General features: G+C 39.6%; 1 protein-coding gene across 3 annotated transcripts in view; it reads right to left on the reverse strand.

Annotated features, from left to right (window-relative positions):
- Nucleotides 1-9067: 9067 nt before the first annotated feature.
- SCIN (scinderin) overlaps nucleotides 9068-19980 on the reverse strand; it is an 81518-nt gene continuing 70605 nt past the window's right edge. For all 3 annotated transcript variants that reach the window (XM_060020443.2, XM_060020442.1, XM_060020441.1), the window contains 2 exons: nucleotides 18302-18362; nucleotides 9068-10268 (listed from right to left, as the gene is read on the reverse strand). In XM_060020443.2, coding sequence (XP_059876426.1) covers nucleotides 10141-10268; nucleotides 18302-18362 — 189 coding nt within the window. In that variant the 3' untranslated portion in view covers nucleotides 9068-10140. The remainder of the gene's footprint in view (nucleotides 10269-18301; nucleotides 18363-19980) is intronic.

The raw sequence follows: 19980 nt of genomic DNA on the forward strand, positions 1-19980 counted from the left end.
AGCACAGAGTCCTAACCATTGGAACGCCAGGGAATTCCCTATCCATATATTTTATATTTTTTAAATAACTAGGTCTTAGGTATATGGTCTGTATGTCATGACGACAAGAATATAGCAAGTTTAGTTAATTAATTAAGAGCTCTTATTTGGTCCTTCATGTGAAACATCATGTAAAAAAAGGAAGCAGCTGTCCTACTGTATGGTGTTATCTCATTTTAGCTTGTTTCCTTAAAACTTCTCTGAAGAAACAATAGATTTCCATTTTGAAATGTAATGATTCTAGGTTAGGGATTCTCAGCCTTGGCACTATTGACATTTTGGACTAGATAGGCTTTTGTTGTGAGGGGCCCTCCTGTGCACTGTACCATGTTCAGCAGCATCCCTGGCTTCTACCCACTAGATGCCAGTAGCACTAGATGTCCCCGAGTTTTGACAACCATAAATGTCATCAGACATTGCCAAATATCCCCAGGGGTGCAAAATCGACCCTGGTTGAAAAATCACCACTTTAAGAGTGAAGTAAGGGCTTTCCTGGTGGCGCAATGGTTAAGAATACGCCTGCCAATGCAAGGGACACAGGTTCGAGCCCTGGTCCGGGAAGATCCCACATGCCTCAGAGCAACTAAGCACATATGCCACAACTACTGAGCCTGCAAGCCACAACTACTGAGCCTGTGCTCTGGAGCCCACGAGCCACAACTACTGAGCCCCTGCACCACAACTACTGAGGCCCATGTGCCTAGAGGCTGTGCTCCGCAACGAGAGGCCACTGCAATGAGAAGCCCATGCTCTGCAACAAAGAGTGGCCCCCACTCGCCACAACTGGAGAAGGACCACGCACAGCAACAAAGACCCAACGCAGCCAAAAATAAATACAAATTTAAAAATAAATATATATTAAAGGGCTTCCCTGGTGACGCAGTGGTTGAGAGTCCACCTGCTGATGCAGGGGACACGGGTTCGTGCCCCAGTCCAGGAAGATCCTACATGCTGCAGAGCGGCTAGGCCCGTGAGCCATGGCCACTGAGCCTGCGCGTCCGGAGCCTGTGCTCCGCAATGGGAGAGGCCGCAACAGTGAGAGGCCTGCATACCGCAAAAAAAAAAAAAAACAAATATATATATATTTAAAAGAAGAGTGAAGTAAGTCAGAAAGAGAAAAATAAATATTGTATATTAACACATATATGTGGAATCTAGAAAAATGATACAGATGAACCGCTTTGCAAGGCAGAAATGGAGACACAGATGTATATATAGAACAAATGTACACCAAGGGGTAAAGGGGGAGGGTGGGATGAATTGGGAGATTGGGATTGACATATATACACTAATATGTCTAAAACAGATAACTAATGAGAATCTGCTGTATAGCACAGGGAACTCCACTTTGCTGTACAGTAGAAACTAACATAACATTGTAAAACAACTATACCCCAATTTAAAAAAAAAAGAAAAGAAAAATCATTGCTTTAGTTCATGCAAAATCTGGGGAGAAATACCCCATAAGCATCCACTAGAATATTCACAAGAATATTTGGTTATATTATTAGGAAATCATCAGAAAGAACAGGTTGTTGTTTCCTTAAAATACCTTTAGTTTGTAACTAACACCTTCAAGAAAGCATTCTCTCATGGACTCCCTTCATTTCCTTCTTGCCTCACTGGGATCTTCTCATCCTCTTTGCTGGCTCTCCCTCACCTCCCACACTTCTACATGGTGGAACATCCCAGAACTCATTTATCCTCTTAGACGTCTTCTTTATCGACACTCACACTCTAGGTCATCACATCTACTCTTAAGTCTTTAAATGTATCTATACACTGACTCATAGCAAATATATGTCCCTGGCCATGAATTCTCTATTGAACTAGAATAGCTACTCAACAACTTCGATTAACTGTCCAATAGGATAAGCATCTCAAAAATGAACATGTTCAACTCCTATTTCCCCACTCAAACCTTCTCCATCAACACTTTCCCAGCTCAGTAAATCGCAGCTCCTCTGATACTTGATTTCTCTCATTTTCTCACACCCTCTATCCAATCAACTATCCTCCCATTGGCTCCATATTTAGAACATTTTGGAATCCAATCCCTCTTTGCCACCAACACCATCAGCTCTGTCCTGGATTAGAATCATCGCCTCCTGACTGGTCTCTCTTTTCAGGCTTGTCATCCTGAAGTCTGTTCTCAACTCAGCAGCCAGAGTGATCCTTTCAAAACGTCAGACAAATCATGTCATTCCAGTAAATCCCATCCAGAGGGAAAATGAAAATGTCACAAGTTCTGTATGATCTATGCTTCTACTACCTTTCTGATCTCATCTCCCACACTTCTCCATCTCTCTCCATCACTACAACCACACTGGCTTCCTCACATTTCCTTGAGCAAACCAAGCAGCTTCTTATGCCTCTACACAGAAAGGCTCTGCTGGTCTCCACCCAGAGATGTGCCCAAGGCTCTGTGTTAGTCACTAGTCACGCTTCTCCATAGAACAAAACCAAAGGGATAGCTAGACAGACAGACAGACGTATAGATCTTGGTATCTATCTACACAAAATAAGATTTATTATAAGAAGTTGACTCACGTGATTATGAAGGCTGAGAAGTCCCACAATACGCCATCTGCAAGCTGGAGACCCAGGAAAGCCAGTGGTATAAATTCCAGTCTGAGTCCAAAAGCCTGAGAACAGGAGACCTAATGGTGTAAGTCAGCCCAAGGGCAGGAGAAGACTGATATCTCAGCTCAAGCAGTCAGGCAGAGAGAGCCAATTCAACCTTCCCCCATCTTTTTGTTCCACTCAGGCCCGTAGCAGATTGAATGACGCCCACCCATACTGGGGAGGGCCATCTGCTTTACCCAGTCTACCAATTCAAATACTAATCTCTCCAGGAAACACCTTCACAGACACATCCAGAAGTAATATTTAACCAGATATCTGGGCATCCGTTGGTCCAGTCAAGGTGACACATACCGTTAACCATCACAGACTCATTCCCTCACTTCCTTCAGGTCTCTGTCCAAATACCACCTCAGAAAGGCCTTCCCTGTTCACTCTATCTAAAATAGAATCCCTCATCTCACAACCCCTGGCCTTATTTTTCTCTTCCTGTCCTATTTTCCTTCATAACACTTATTGCTATATGGCAATATGTATTTTAGTGTTTGCATCTTCTCTTCTCCACCCACTAGGCTGTAGCTCCACTGAGGGAGGGCATCCTTAACTATCTGCTTTCTGTTGTATCGCCAGCACTAGGCTATATACCAGGATATATAGAAGGAGACAGATGGATACATATAGGTATGTATCTATCTTAGAAAGATATATACTGCATATATACATATCAGGATATACATGACAGGATAGCCTAGCAGGTAGCAAATATATTATAAAAGCAATATATGATGGCACTCTACTGAACCCCCAAATTGGAAGAGTATAAAATACTTCCACAGCCACATTTGACCTGCCTAGCACTATTCATGTCCAATCGAAAATAAAAGTAAATATGACTGTATTTTTCAGTGTCTTCAGCACCCTGTTTATTAACATGAGCAAGGAGTGCCCTCTACTGTGCTGTTTGGATGTATACATCTCTGAAGGTACATATATTTTTTAATTTCTTAATTTTTGCTTTAATCAGGCAGAACACTGTTTTAATGTACTTGAAGAGGTTTACACGTAGATCATTTTCACCCTTAATGCTACTCCTATTTTTAGAGTAAACAGAAAGTAAATCTTATGCTGCTGGGGTTTAGATTATTCTTTAAAAGAGTATTCACTACCTCAAATTTGATTTGAGGCAAGAGTAGAACATGAACAGCGTTTTTAAGTCAAAGGGATGTTTTGCTGGTTATCAAATACTGTGAAGGATAAATAGTTACAGTTTTGGCTGTTCCTATAACTGAAAACAATCGAAGAAGTCTCCCTGAATAGTGAGGCCAGGCCTAGAGTCAGAGCGAGCTGTATTTGATTTGCAGAAGACTCTAGTAGGTATTTATCCTGGCTGCATATTATATTCACCTGGGAGCAGTTAAAGATTATTAACACCCAGGTGACTTTCACCAAGAGTACTCACATCTCCCTTTCCAATCTATAAACCTTTTAGTTCTTTCTCTTGCCTCATTGAAGTGGTTCTCCGTTGGGAGCAATTTTGCTTCCCTCTCCCCCCAAGGACATTTGTAATGTCTGGAGACAGTTTTGATTGGTACACTGGAAGTAGGGGTGGGAGAGATGGGGGTTACGGTTTTCTGTTAAGCAGAGGCCAGAGATGATCCTAGTCATCCTCTAATGCCCGGACAGCTCAAAGAGCAAAGAATTATCAAAATATCAGTAGTACCAAGACTGAGAAACCTTGCCTTCTGTGCCTGGCTAGGACCTCCAGTAAAACACAAAAGAGATGAAAACAAACTTCTGTATCATGTTCCAGATCTTAGTGGGAAAAATTTGGTCTTCTGCTCTTAAATATGTCAGCTGTACATTTTTTCATATATACCCGTTTTAAGATTGAGGAACTTCCATTTTATACCTCATCTGCTGAGAGTTTTCATTATCAGTGGTTGCTGAATTTTATCAAATGCTTTTCTGTACCTATTCAGACGTTCATATGTTTTTTCCCTTTTAGTCTATTAATATGGAGAATTCTTAATTTTTAAATGTTAAAATGGATTCCTGGAATAAAACCCATTGAATTTGGATTCAATTTGATAAACTTTAAAGTTTTACCTCTATGTATTGAGGAATACTGGCATAGAGTATTCCTTTCTTATAATCACTTTGTTTAGTTCGGATATCAGGGTAATACTGGCCTCATCTTCTATTATTGGGAACAGTTTGTATAGAATTGGTTGAATTGCTTTTTCAAATGTTGACAGAAGTCACCAGTGAAGCCTAATTAGGCCTAGGCTTTTCTCTGCCAGAGGGGTTTACCTATGAATTCAATTTGTTTAATGTGTGTGTATGTGTTGCTACTTAAGTTCTGTTTCTTCCTGAGTTAACTTTAGTAGTTTGTGTCTCCCAAAGAATTTGCCCATTTCATCAATGTCAGATTTATAAGCATACAATTATGTTTCTTATTTTCTCTTCAGTGTCCATAGGTTCTGTGGTGATACCCCTCTTTTATTCCTGATTTTAGTAATTTATATTTTCCCCCATTTTCTGTATTAGTCATTTTCTTCTCTCTGCTTTCTTTAGGTTTAATTTACTCTTCTTTTAGTTTCTTAAGGTGGAAGCTTACAACATTGATTTGAGGCCTTTCTATTCATCTAATGTTAGCATTTAATGCTATAAAATTTCTTTTAAGCCCTGAGTTAGCTGTATCCCACACATTTTAATAGGCTGTATTTCAATTTCATTGAAATAAAAATATTTTCTTATTTCCCTTGTGATTTTTCCACTTATCCAAATATGTACAAATTAGCAAGATATCTGCCTGTTATGAATTTCTACTTTAATTCCATTGTAGTTAGAGAACATAGTTTGTATGATTTCAATACTTCACGTTTGTTGAAATTTGTTTTATGGCCCAGAATATTTTCTCTCTTGGCAAATAATTTAAGTGCCCTTAAAAAACCACTATGCTAAAAAAAAAAAAAAAACAGCTATGCTGCCATTATTGGTGGAGTGTTCAGTACACATCGATTGGGTTAAACTGGTTGAGAATGCTGTTCGAGACCTCTGGGTCCTTACTGATTTTCTTCTTCTGTCAGTTCTTGAGAGATGATTTCCCCACTACAGTGGAATTCCATGTTTTCATCTATTATTTTCACATTCAAATTTTTGAACCACATGGAATTTATCCAGGCATATACAATAAAATGTAGATCCAATCTTTAAAATATTTCATCATTAATATTTTAGGTAGCACAATAAGGATGGTTTTAAGAGACAGAACTATTTTAGAGAATATATAAAATACATAACATACTTTTAAAATACCTAACATAGCTCTTTAAAACTAAAAGGGGAGAAATCATAATGGAGAAAAAAATCTGAAGGTACAGCAAGAAAAAACGTTTTGAAAATACATTTTTTTCAACAACAACATACCCATCCTGTATATATAATGAATACTAATATTCTTTTATTTTGACTAAAATTTAATCTCTGTGAGGAATCTGTCCAATATAAGTTATTTTGAAGTCAATTCTCCGATGGTCTCGCAAAACAAACAAACAATGCTAAGACGACAAAACAATAGTTCACTTTACCCAGGTTCCTTGTTTCCTGTTCTTTTGCTCAAAGTTAATGCCATAATCTAACCTTATTTGAAATTCCTGAAATATGCTACTTCTGACTAGAATACTGATTTCTGATTAGCACTTGGTCTTCCTAGATTCACTAATTTTTTTTCCTGTCACAAATTTCACAGAAAAACCAGTGTGCTATATTATTTGAAGCAAAGAAAGGTCTGTAAAGCACTAGTAGCTGAGGGCTAAATTTGTTATGGTTTTTCATCCCAAAAATCTTTCAGGAAAATCAGAAGCAAGAAAGCTATCTAATGTTTCATGTTAAAAATTAGCAAGCAATAGTTCTATTCAAGAAAAATAGAAAATAAATTATGAAACTTTTATACTTATTGATTAGGCTATATAAAACTGCTTTTCAAATCCAAGAGACTGACTTCTATGTGGGTTTACATATAACTGGAGGTTTTCTTTGGTTTGTTTTTTAACATCTTTATTGGAGTATAATCGCTTTACAATCGTGTGTTAGTTTCTGCTTTATAACAAAGTGAATCAGCTATACATATACATATACCCCCATATCCCCTCCCTCTTGTGTCTCCCTCCCACCCTCTCTATCCCACCCCTCTAGGTGGTCTCCCTGTGCTATGCAGCTGCTTCCCACTAGCTATCTATTTTACATTTGGTAGTAAATATATGTCAATGCCACTCTCTCACTTTGTCCCAGCTTACCCTTCCCCATCCCTGTGTCCTCAAGTCCATTCTCTGCATCTGTGTCTTTATTCCTCTCCTGCCCCTAGGTTCATCAGAACCATTTTTTTTTTTTTTAGATTCCATATGTATGTGTTAGCATATGGTATTTGTTTACCTCTTTCTGACTTACTTCACTCTGTATGACAGACTCTAGTTCCATCCACCTCACTACAAATAACTCAATTTCATTTCTTTTTATGGCTGAGTAATACTCCATTGTATATATGTGCCACATCTTCTTTATCCACTCATCTGTCAATGGACACGTAGGCAGCTTCCATATCCTAGCTATTGTAAATAGAGCTGCAATGAACATTGTGGTACATGACTCTTTTTGAATTATGGTTTTCTCAGGGTATATGCCCTGCAGTGGGATTGCTGGGTCATATGGCAGTTCTATTTTTATAACTGGAGTTTTAAGACTACATAATACCATAGAACAACGGCCCTTCTATAATCCACCAAATTTGCCTTTTTAGAAGAGATTGGTTCCCCTCCCCGAGACTGACTTCACACGTATTGTGTTTGTGTTTTTTCCAGCCACATCAGTTTTAGGTGTGAAATGAAAACAGCAACTCCCTAGCTCACCCTTTCCAGCTAATTTTTACAAATGCTCTTCATCCCCTCTCTTCACCAGCAGCCCTTCAGTTCACTAACACAGGAGTCATGAGCCTCCCTGATACAGCAGCTGTTGTTGCTGGTAATTTCTGTGAACACCCCCCATGGCTACATTCTCCCCACACTGCTTGTGCTGATGCCGCGCCTGTCTCGTCGGGCATCACCATCCCTGCCTCTGAGTACTTGGGTTTCGGATTTGGGAAAGCAACCTTTTCACAACTCAGGCTTAAACAGCAGGTCTGCTGAAGATGAATGTTTTGTAGCCCAGTGGTGACAGGAGAGAACCCCAAGGAATCTCCCTGCTTCTTGAGACTTCAGCCCCATTATATAGGGCTTGCTTCCACCTCCAGGCCTTAGTACTTGGCATTCCTTCTGCTCAGGTGTGATCACAAGGTTTGCTCCTGCCTAAGCACCCTATGAAATCTGTACCCCACCTCACTCTTATCCAAGTATTTCCTATCCTCCTTCTTTATCTTTTTCCCTCCACAGGACTTATCTGCTAATATATTTTTATAATATATCACTTACTGATTTTGTTTTTATTAGCCTCTTCCCTGGAATATAAACTCCATGACCTTTGGGATTTTGTCAGTTTCATTCACGTTGGACCCTAGAGCGCCTGACACCAAGCAGATGCCTAATAAATATTTATTAAATGAATGAACAGTCCCTGGAAGTACAGCTTCTCACTGCTTCCCTACCACCCACCTAAGCCCCAGGTCCCCACAAGACCATCCACCTTCAGGCCGTAATGGACGCGGGTCCACGTTCTCATGCCAGGACCCAGGCCAGGACCAAATCTGAAACACACAGCCCTTCATTTCCCCAGCGAGAGGGTGAGAATTCCTCAGATTCCATCTCTGTTTGATTCCCCTTCCCATTGAAGTATGGCTTCCCCTCCTCACCCTGCCACCCCGTAGCTTACCACCAAAGCCGTTTTCTGCTTTCCTGAGCGCCGTCTTCGGCCCCAAAGCCTGTTTTCTGTTTAGTTAAGCGAGGAGGCATTAGACTGAGGCGGCTCCAGCGCCGTGGCAGCCGACGTAAGCAAACCGAAACCTAAACCTGTAAATGCCTCTCGGTTACGAAATCCAAACCTACGGGCAACCAATCAGAGTCAACTAGACTTCAAGCTGTAGCCAATCAGTAGTAATTTCCTTGCTTTGTTTCCACCTTTTCTCCATTATAGTCCCCTTGGAGTGCTCGCTTTGGCACTGCCCAATCCAAATCGATTTTTGCTCACAAAAACTCTTAAAACTGTTAATATGCTTCTGTGTAGTTTTTAACAGGACCCCGCTTTCATTTGCAGTATGGTATTTAAAGTTGAAAATTATATAACCATGGAAAAGTTTAATTTTGACTATGTAATGAGAATGAATTTTTAAAAATTAAACTCATATTTATTTATGCATAAAAGTATTTGTAACCTTAAGGTTAACTGTGTAATTAACTGATACATCACACTTGAATAAAATGTCACAACAACCTTTTTAAAAAGATGTATTTTAATGAGGAAAGACAGGATTAGTGAAACCTTTTTGTACATATCTTTTGAGATATTAAACATTACTGTCAAATATATAGATATATATAAAAGTGGATACGAATACAAATTATTTTGTCATGAAGAGCTGTGCTTTCAAACGCAATTTTTTTTTTTTTTTTTTTTTGGTACGCGGGCCTCTCACTGTTGCGGCCTCTCCTGTTGCAGAGCACAGGATCCAGACGCGCAGGCTCAGTGGCTATGGCTCACGGGCCCGGCCGCTCCACGGCATGTGGGATCTTCCCGGACCGGGGCACGAACCCGTGTCCCCTGCATTGGCAGGCAGACTCTCAACCACTGCGCCACCAGGGAAGCCCCTCAAAGGCTTTTTAAAAGGCCAAAAAGGTAAAGTTTCTCCTAGAAAATTACATTTGGGACTTCCCTGGCGGTCCAGTGGTTAAGACTCTGCCTTCCAATGCAGGAGGCGTGGGTTCAATCCCTGGTTGGGGAACTAAGATCCCACATGCCGTGGGGTGTGGCCAAAAACTTTTAAAAATAAAAGAAAATGACACTTAAGAGTTAATGGTATCAAAGTCACATTGGCTAAAGAAGGAAAACAGCAAACTTTTAAACCTATTTTTAATGGAAACCTTACTGCAAGCATGTGATTCTTTTGAACATAACACACAGAAAGGAGAATAACCTCAAAGGCATTTATAACTTTCTTCTCTGATATATTAAAGTACAAGTTTGGCTAATCACTCCTGAATTGTAAAATTTCCTGACAAACTCCCCTAGACTGAGCATAGCTTTTCTCCTTTAAAAGGTCATATAAAAGATATAAGCCAGGATCCAGCAGAGCTAATACTGGTCCGTAACAAAAGTTTACTTTAAGTTATTTAAAAATACTAACATAAGAAAATTCCAGTTTAAAAGAAATTTCAAACCAGTACTAAGCATTAAAAAACAGCCACATGGCTGAGGTTAATTTTCTAAAGTCAAACAAACAAACAAGCTCCCCCTTTCTCCCCACCAAACAGCAATGGGTCAGCTGCCCCATAATGCTTACTTGTTTGTTTGCTTTTTCCTACAAAACTCAGTTTACCACCTGCTGGAATCCCAGCCCAGGAACCAGCCTGTGAATGTAGATGGCTCATGGCCCTGTTTTATGATGACAATTGGCGTCCTCTTGTCTCTTCCAGAAGGGTCTGTCTCAAGGTATATTTTGGCTAAAAAGAGTTTAAAAGACAAATAAAGTGAGTTAGTTTCAATTAAAGTAAAATAACTATAGAATGAAAAGCTTGCCAATAAAAGTAATAAATCAAATTTTCATTGCCCTAAAGTAGCCAGTGCTACTCCATATGAACAATTCCTTGTTGTCTTCTCTCATCTGCCGTGGAATGTGCATGAGAGTCTCATTATTGCCTAAAAATATTCCAAATTTTATGGAATTATTCTTACAGCATAATTATTCTTTACTTTGCAATAATACAAAAACAAACAAACAAACAAACAAAAAACTGTGCCAGAAAGAACAGCATTCCTCAAAAGGAATTTATAAAAATCTAAGTTGTCGGAGCTTCAAGATGGTGGAAGAGTAAGATGCGGAGATCAACTTCCTCTCCACAAATACACCAGAAATACATCTACGTGTGGAACAACTCCTACAGAACACCTGCTGAACGCTGGCAGAAGACCTCAGACCTCTCAGAAGGCAAGAAACCCACCACGTACCTGGGTAGGGCAAAAGAAAAAAGAAAAAACAGAGACAGAAGAATAGGGACGAGACCCACACCAGTGGGAGGGAGCTGTGAAGGAGGAAAGGTTTCCACACACTAGGAAGCCCCTTCGCGGGCGGAGACTGCGGGTGGCGGAGGGGGAAAGCTTCGCAGCCGCGGAGGAGAGCACAGCAACAGGGGCGCGGAGGGCAAAACGGAGAGATTCCCGCACAGAGGATCGGTGCCAACCGGCACTCACCAGCCCGAGAGGCTTGTCTGCTCACCCGCCGGGGCGGGCGGGGGCTGGGAGCTGAGGCTCGGACTTCGGAGGTCGGATCCCAGGGAGAGGACTGGGGCTGTCTGTGTGAACACAGCCTGAAGGGGGCTAGTGAGCCACAGCTAGCCGGGAAGGAGTCCGAGAAAAGGTCTGGAGCTGCCGAAGAGGCAAGAGACTTTTTCTTGCCTCTGCTTCCTGGTGCGCGAGGAGAGGGGATTAAGAGCGCTGCTTAAAGGAGCTCCAGAGACGGGCGCGAGCCGCGGCTATCAGCGCGGACCCCAGAGACGGGCATGAGACGCTAAGGCGGCTGCTGCTGCCGCCACCAAGAAGCCTGTGTGCGAGCACAGGTCACTCTCCACACCTCCCCTCCCGGGAGCCTGTGCAGCCCGCCACACCAGGGTCCCGTGATCCGGGGACAACTTCCCCGGGAGAACACACGGCGCGCCTCAGGCTGGTGCAACGTCATGTTGGCCTCTACCGCCGCAGGCTTGCCCCACATTCTGTACCCCTACCGGCCCCCCCCTCCCCGCCCCAAGTGAGCAGAGCCCACGAAGCAGCTGCTCCTTTAACCCTGTCCTGTCTGAGCGAAGAACAGACGCACTCAGGCGACCTACACGCAGAGGCGGGTCCAAATCCAAAGCTGAACCCCGGGAGCTGTGTGAACAAAGAAGAGAAAGGGAAATCTCTCCCAGAAGCCTGAGGAGGAGCTGATTAAATCTCCACAATCAACTTGATGGACCTGCATCTATGGAATACGTGAATAGGCAACGAGTCATCTCAGATTGAGGAGGTAGATTTTGGGAGCAAAGTTATATATATATATTTTTTTTTTTTCCCTTTTTCTCCTTTTGTGAGTGTGTATGTGTGTGCTTCTGTGTGTGATTTTGTCTGTATAGCTTTGCTTTTACCATTTGTCCTAGGGTTCTGTACGTCCATTTTTTAAATTTTTTTTTAACTTTTTAAAATTTTTTTCTTAGTAATTATATTTTATTTTAATACCTATTTTATTTTATTTTATCTTCCTTCCTTCTTTCTTCCTTTCTTCTTTCCTTCCTTTCTTTCTTTCTATCCATTTTTTCTCCCTTTTATTCTGAGCCATGTGGATGAAAGGCTCTTGGTGCTCCAGCCAGGCATCAGGGCTGTGCCTCTGAGGTGGGAGAACCAAGTGCAGGACACTGGTCCACAAGAGACGTCCCAGCTACACGTAATATCAAATTGCAAAAATCTCCCAGAGATCTCCATCTCAACGCCAAGACCCAGCTTCACTCAACAACCAGGAAGCTACACTGCTGGACACCCTATGCCAAACAATTAGCAAGACAGGAACACAGCCCCATCCATTAGCAGAGAGGCTGCCTAAAATCATAATAAGGCCACAAACACCCCAAAACACACCACCAGACGTGGACCTGCCCACCAGAAAGACAAGATCCAGCCTCACACACCAGAACACAGGCACTAGTCCCCTCCACCAGGAAGCCTACACAACCCACTGAACCAACTTAGTCACTGGGGACAGACACCAAATACAACGGGAACTACGAACCTGCAGCCTGCGAAAAGGAGACCCCAAACATAGTAAGTTAAGCAAAATGAGAAGACAGAAAGACACACAGCAGATGAAGCAGCAAGGCAAAAACCCATCACCTAACAAATGAAGAGGAAATAGGCAGTCTAACTGAAAAAGAATTCAGAATAATGATAGTAAAGATGATCCAAAATCTTGCAAATAGAAGAGAGAAAATACAAGAAACGTTTAACAAGGACCTAGAAGAACTAAAGAGCAAACAAACGATGAACAACACAATAAATGAAATTAAAAATGCTGTAGAAGGGATCAATAGCAGAGTAACAGAGGCAGAAGAATGGATAAGTAACCTGGAAGATAAAATAGTGGAAATAACTACTGCAGAACAGAAAAAAGACAAAAGAATGAAAAGAACTGAGGAAAGCCTCAGAGACCTCTGGGACAAAATTAAATGCACCAACATTCGAATGATAGGGGTCCCAGAAGAAGAAGAGAAAGAGAAAGGGACGGAGAAAATATTTGAAGAGATTATAGTTGAAAACTTACCTAATATGGGAAAGGAAACAGTTAATCAAGTCCAGGAAGCACAGAGAGTCCCATACAGGATAAATCCAAGGAGAAACACACCAAGACACATATTAATCAAAGTATCAAAAATTAAATACAAAGAAAACATATTAAAAGCAGCAAGGGAAAAACAACAAACAACACACAAGGGAATCCCCATAAGGTTAACAGCTGATCTTTCAGCAGAAACTCTGCAAGCCAGAAGGGAGTGGCAGGACATATTTAAAGTGATGAAGGAGAAATACCTACAACCAAGATTACCCAGCAAGGATCTCATTCAGATTTGATGGAGAAATTAAAACCTTTACAAACAAGCAAAAGCTAAGAGAATTCAGCACCACCAAACCAGCTTTACAACAAATGCTAAAGGAACTTCTCTAGGCAGGAAACACAAGAGAAGGAAAAGACCTACAATAACAAACCCTAAACAATTAAGAAAATGGTAATAGGAACATACATATCGATAATTACCTTAAATGTAAATGGATTAAATGCTCCAACCAAAAGACATAGACTGGCTGAATGGATACAAAAACAAGACCCGTATATACGCTGTCTACAAGAGACCCACTTCAGACCTAGGGACACATACAGACTGAAAGTGAGGGGATGGAAAAAGATATTCTATGCAAATGGAAATCAAAAGAAAGCTGGAGTAGCAATTCTCATGTAAGACAAAATAGACTTTAAAATAAAGACTATTACAAGAGACAAAGAAGGACACTACATAATAATCAAGGGATTGATCCAAGAAGAATATATAACAATTGTACATATTTATGCACCCAACATAGGAGCACCTCAACACATAAGGCAAATACTAACAGCCAGGGCTTTCCTGGTGGCGCAGTGGTTGAGAGTCCGCCTACTCATGCAGGGGACACGGGTTCATGCCCCGGTCCGGGAAGATCCTACATGCCATGGTGTGGCTCGGCCTGTGAGCCATGGCTGGTGAGCCTGCACATCTGGAGCCTGTGCTCCACAATGGGAGAGGCCACAACCGTGAGAGGCCTGCGTACCACAAAAAGAAAAGAAAAAATACTAACAGCCCTTATAGAGGAAATTGACAGTAACACAATCACAGTAGGGGACTTTAACACCCCACTTTCACCAATGGACAGATCACCCAAAATGAAAATAAATAAGGAAACACAAGCTTTAAATGATACATTAAACAAGATGGACTTAATTGATATTTATAGGACATTCCATTGAAAAACAACAGAATACACACTCTTCTCAAGTGCTCATGGAACATTCTCCAGGATAGATCATATCCTGGGTCACAAATCAAGCCTTGGTAAATTTAAGAAAATTGAAATTGTATCAAGTATCTTTTCCGACCACAACGCTATGAGACTAGATATGAATTACAGGAAACAATCTGTAAAAAATACAAACACATGGAGGCTAAACAATACACTACTTAATAACCAAGAGATCACTGAAGATATCAAAGAGGGAATCAAAAAATACCTAGAAACAAAAGACACTGAAAACACGTTGACCCAAAACCTATGGGATGCAGCAAAAGCAGTTCTAAGAGGGAAGTTTATAGCAATACAATCCTACCTTAAGAAACAAGAAACATCTCAAATAATCAACCTAACCTTACACCTAAAGCAATTAGAGAAAGAAGAACAAAATAACCCCAAAGTTAGCAGAAGGAAAGAAATCATAACGATCAGATCAGAAATAAATCAAAAAGAAATGAAGGAACTGATAATTAACTTAATTGTGATTAAAAAGATCAATAAAACTAAAAGCTGGTTCTTTGAGAAGATAAACAAAATTGATAAACCATTAGCCAGACTCATCAAGAAAAAAGGGAGAAGGCTTAAGTCAATAGAATTAGAAATGAAAAAGGAGAAGTAACAACTGACACTGCAGAAATACAAAGGATCATGAGAGATTACTACAAGCAACTCTATGCCAATAAAATGGACCACCTGGAAGAGATGGACAAATTCTTAGACATGCACAACCTTCTAAGACTGAATCAGGAAGAAATAGAAAATATGAACTGACCAATCACAAGCACTGAATTTGAAACTGTGATTAAAAATCTTCCAACAAACAAAAGCCCAGGACCAGATGGCTTCACAGGCGAATTCTATCAAACATTTAGAGAAGAGCTAACACCCATCTTTCTCAAACTCTTCCAAAATATAGCAGAGGGAGGAACACTCCCAAACTCATTCTGTGAGGCCACCATCACCCTGATACCAAAACCAGACAAAAATGTCACAAAGAAAGAAAACTACAGGCCAATATCACTGATGAACATAGAAGCAAAAATCCTCAACAAAATACTAGCAAACAGAATCCAACAGCACATTAAAAGGATCATACACCATGATCAAGTGGGGTTTATCCCAGGAATACAAGGATTCTTCAATATACCCAAATCAATCAATGTGATACACCATATTAACAAGTTGAAGGAGAAAAACCATATGATCATTTCAATAGATGCAGAGAAAGCTTTCGACAAAATTCAACAGCCATCTATGATAAAAAACCCTGCAAAAGTAGGCATAGAGGGAACTTTCCTCAGCATAATAAAGCCAAATATGACAAACCCACACCCAACATCATCCTCAATGGTGAAAAACTGAAACCATTTCCACTAAGATCAGGAACAAGACAAGGTTGCCCACTCTCACCACTCTTATTCAACATAGTTGTGGAAGTTTTAGCCACAGCAATCGGAGAAGAAAAGGAAATAAAAGGAATCCAAATCGGAAAAGAAGAAGTAAAGCTGTCACTATTTGCAGATGACATGATACTATACATAGAGAATCCTAAAGATGCTACCAGAAAACTACTAGAGCTAATCAATGAATTTGGTAAAGTAGCAGGATACAAAATTAATGCACAGAAATCTCTGGCATTCCTATACACTAATGATGAAAAATCTGAAAGTGAAATTAAGAAAACACTCCCATTTACCACTGCAACAAAAAGGATAAAATATCTAGGAATAAACCTACCTAAGGAGACAAAAGACCTGTATGCAGAAAATTATAAGACATTGATGAAAGAAATTAAAGATGGTACAAATAGATGGAGAGATATACCATGTTCTTGGATTGGAAGAATCAACATTGTGAAAACGACTCTACTACCCAAAGCAATCTACAGATTCAATGCAATCCCTATCAAACTACCACTGGCATTTTTCCCAGAACTAGAACAAAAAGTTTCACAATTTGTATGGAAACACAAAAGACCCCGAATAGCCACAGCAATCTTGAGAAAGAAAAACGGAACTGGAGGAATCAGGCTCCCTGACTTCAGACTATACTGCAAAGCTACTGTAATCAAGCCAGTATGGTCCTGGCACAAAAACAGAAATATAGATCCATGGAACAGGATAGAAAGCCCAAAGATAAACCCATGCACATATGGTCACCTTATCTTTGATAAAGAGGGCAAGAATATACAGCAGAGAAAAGACAGCCTCTTCAATAAGTGGTGCTGGGAAAACTGGACAGGTGCATGTAAAAGAATGAAATTAGAACACTCTCTAACACCATATACAAAAATAAACTCACAATGGATTAAATACCTAAATGTAAGGCCAGACACTATAAAACTCTTAGAGGAAAACATAGGCAGAACACTCTTTGACATAAATCACAGCAAATTCCTTTTTGACCCTCCTCCTAGAGAAATGGCCATAAAAACGAAAATAAACAAGTGGGACCTAATGAAACTTAAAAGCTTTTGCAAAGCAAAGGAAACCATAAACAAAATGAAAAGACAGACTTCAGAATGGGAGAAAATATTTGCAAATGAAGCAACTGACAAAGGATTAATCTCCAAAATTTATAAGCATCTCATGCAGCTCAATATCAAAAAAACAACCCAATCCAAAAATGGGCAGAAGACCTAAATAGACATTTCTCCAAAGAAGATATGCAGATTGCGAACAAACACATGAAAGAATGCTCAACATCATTAATCTTTAGAGAAATGTAATTCAAAACTACAATGCAATATCATCTCACACTGGTCAGAATGGCCATCATTAAAAAATCTACAAACAGTAAATGCTGGAGAGGGTGTGGAGAAAAGGGAACCCTCTTGCACTGTTGGTGGGAATGTAAATTGATACAGCCACTATGGAGAATAGTATGGAGGTTCCTTAAAAAACTAAAAATAGAACTACCATATAACCCAGCAATCCCACTACTGGGCATATACCCTGAGAAAACCATAATTCAAAAAGAGTCATGTACCAAAATGTTCATTGCAGCTCTATTTACAATAGCCAGGACATGAAAGCAACCTAAGTATCCATCAACAGATGAATGGATAAAGAAGATGTGGCACATATATACAATGGAATATTACTCAGCCATAAAAAGAAATGAAATTGAGTTATTTGTAGTGAGGTGGATGGACCTAGAGTCTGTCATACAGAGTGAAGTAAGTCAGAAAGAGAAAAACAAATACCGTTTGCTAACATATATATATAGAATCTAAGAAAGAAAAAGGTCATGAAGAACCTAGGGGCAAGTCGGGAATAAAGACACAGACCTACTACAGAATAGACTTGAGGATATGGGGAGGGGGAATGGTAAGCTGTGACAAAATGAGAGAGTGGCATGGACATATATACACTACCAAATGTAAAATAGATAGCTAGTGGGAAGCAGCCGCATAGCACAGGGTGATCAGCTCAGTGCTTTTTGACCACCTAGAGGGGTGGGATAGGGATGGTGGGAGGGAGGGAGACACAAGAGGGAAGAGATATGGTAACATATGTATATGTATAACTGATTCACTTTGTCATAAAGCAGAAACTAACACACCATTGTAAAGCAATTATATTCCAATAATGATGTTAAAAAAAATCTAAGTTATCACAGATATGGAGGTTTTACTATTTCCATAATAAAAAAGTGTTTAAGTGAATTAGAAATTTTCAGAATAAATTGATATAATTACATCCTAAATTAGATAACAAAATATGTTTTTCTTGTTCCTTTTCTGAAATTCTTCATTTAAAAAAAAATTCCATTACTCTTTAGTTCTAAAGATGAAAGCTAAGATTCTTCTTGGTTTTGATATGTGGTTTTGGAGGATGTGGTGAAAAGAGAAGTCAGGAACTTGGTAACACCTGTTCAGAATTACTGTCATAATTCCCCACGGGATCTAGCTTACCCGACTTCAGAGATTCTGATTTCTCAACTTCATTGGCATCTTTTCCAATCCAAATAAAAATCTGAAAAATGAAGCAATAATCATACGCATTGTTTTGGGAGTGTAGATGTGGTGCAAGCCTTATGCAAAGTGCTTCTCATACAATCCCACTTAATCTTCACAGCAACCCCAAAGTCAGGGGTGTGGAGATGGAGGTGCAGAGAGGTTCAATCACTTTCCTAATGTATACACTTACTAAGAGACCCTAAATTTATATCCAGCCAGTTTGACTCCAGATTTCACATTCTGGTATTTTAAGTTTATATAGTGTTTTCTAGTTATTAAGTGAGCTTTCCTTAAAACCACACATTGGCTGGTTTTTTGCACCCAACCCTGGGGTGTGTAAGGCAGTCAGTATCCCCATACTATTATCCTGGGGGAACCATATGTAGCTTGTTTGTGGGCACCGCAGACTCCCTTTAGGATCCCCTAACTTAGTCCTAGGGTTCTTGTCCTATTGTATTGTATTGTATTGTATTGTATTGTATTGTATTGTATTGTATTGACAGGTACTGTATCCTGTCACACTTTGGTAAAAGTGCTATAATGTTTAATATTTAAATACTGATTCTTAAAAACAGATATATGTTCTGTATGTATCCTTCTTGTCAAATGTGTAGGTTTTCTGCTTCAATGATGAAAAATTCTCCTGAATTCCCTTATATTTAAATCACTTTAAAATCACTTGTTGGCAGAGAAATTTTGGTCAAATTAGTTTTGATTACATTCTAATGCATACTGAAAGTGCTAGAATATTTGCTTGCAGGCACAGAACAAACCATGACAGCATGGCCATGTAAATGAAAAGTATGATTGAAAAACAATTGAAATGTAGTACAGGAAATATTCTGAAGTATCCATGATTATGGAAGCAACAGAGCTCACTACAAATGGAAAAGATTAAATTCTTCTGAATAAGGAAACATTCTTATAATTCTTAAATACACAAAGGTGTTTTATTGACATAAGGTTTTAAATTTCATATCTAGAAATAAGTGATCCATTCACTTAGGGAGAATCTGTGACTAGACCCCAAACTCAAATATGGTAATTCTAGACCAAGAAGCTAAGTTGTAATATAACTGAATGACTTAGCAAGTAAGAACAAACCTAAAAGTAACAAGTCTCTGTGGTTGACTCTAAGACTAGGCCTAATTCAGATAAGTGTTTTATAATTGTTCTATATGATTTAGCTCCTAATATATTTATTTTTCCCTTTCACAGGAGAAAACAACTAACAGATGTGACATATAAAATCGCCATTAATTTTCTATCAAATAAAGATATATACATAACAGTAATATATTTTACTGTGTAGATTCAAAACTATTCTGTGTCTATTCCTTCCCCAGGGAAGGGGTCTCCTAGGACTTTTTGTCAAATTTCAAGAGAAATTCTGAATACTTTGGTCTTCTTGAGGCATCGTACCCACATGCACTGCAACCAACTAATGCATTTATTACTTAAATGAGTGGATGAATGAATGTATGAATAAATTAGGAACAAGTGAACTTTACAAATAAATGAAAAGTAGGGTTTTTTTTGGCCAAAACTATAGAGCCAAAGATGGTAGCTGTGGAATTATTTCCATATTCAGAAACCAACTTGCCACACTGGTTTTATTTTTTGCCAAACTGTGG

The sequence above is a fragment of the Delphinus delphis genome, chromosome 9 (assembly GCF_949987515.2).
Source record: "Delphinus delphis chromosome 9, mDelDel1.2, whole genome shotgun sequence".
NCBI classification, from domain to species: Eukaryota; Metazoa; Chordata; class Mammalia; order Artiodactyla; family Delphinidae; genus Delphinus; species Delphinus delphis.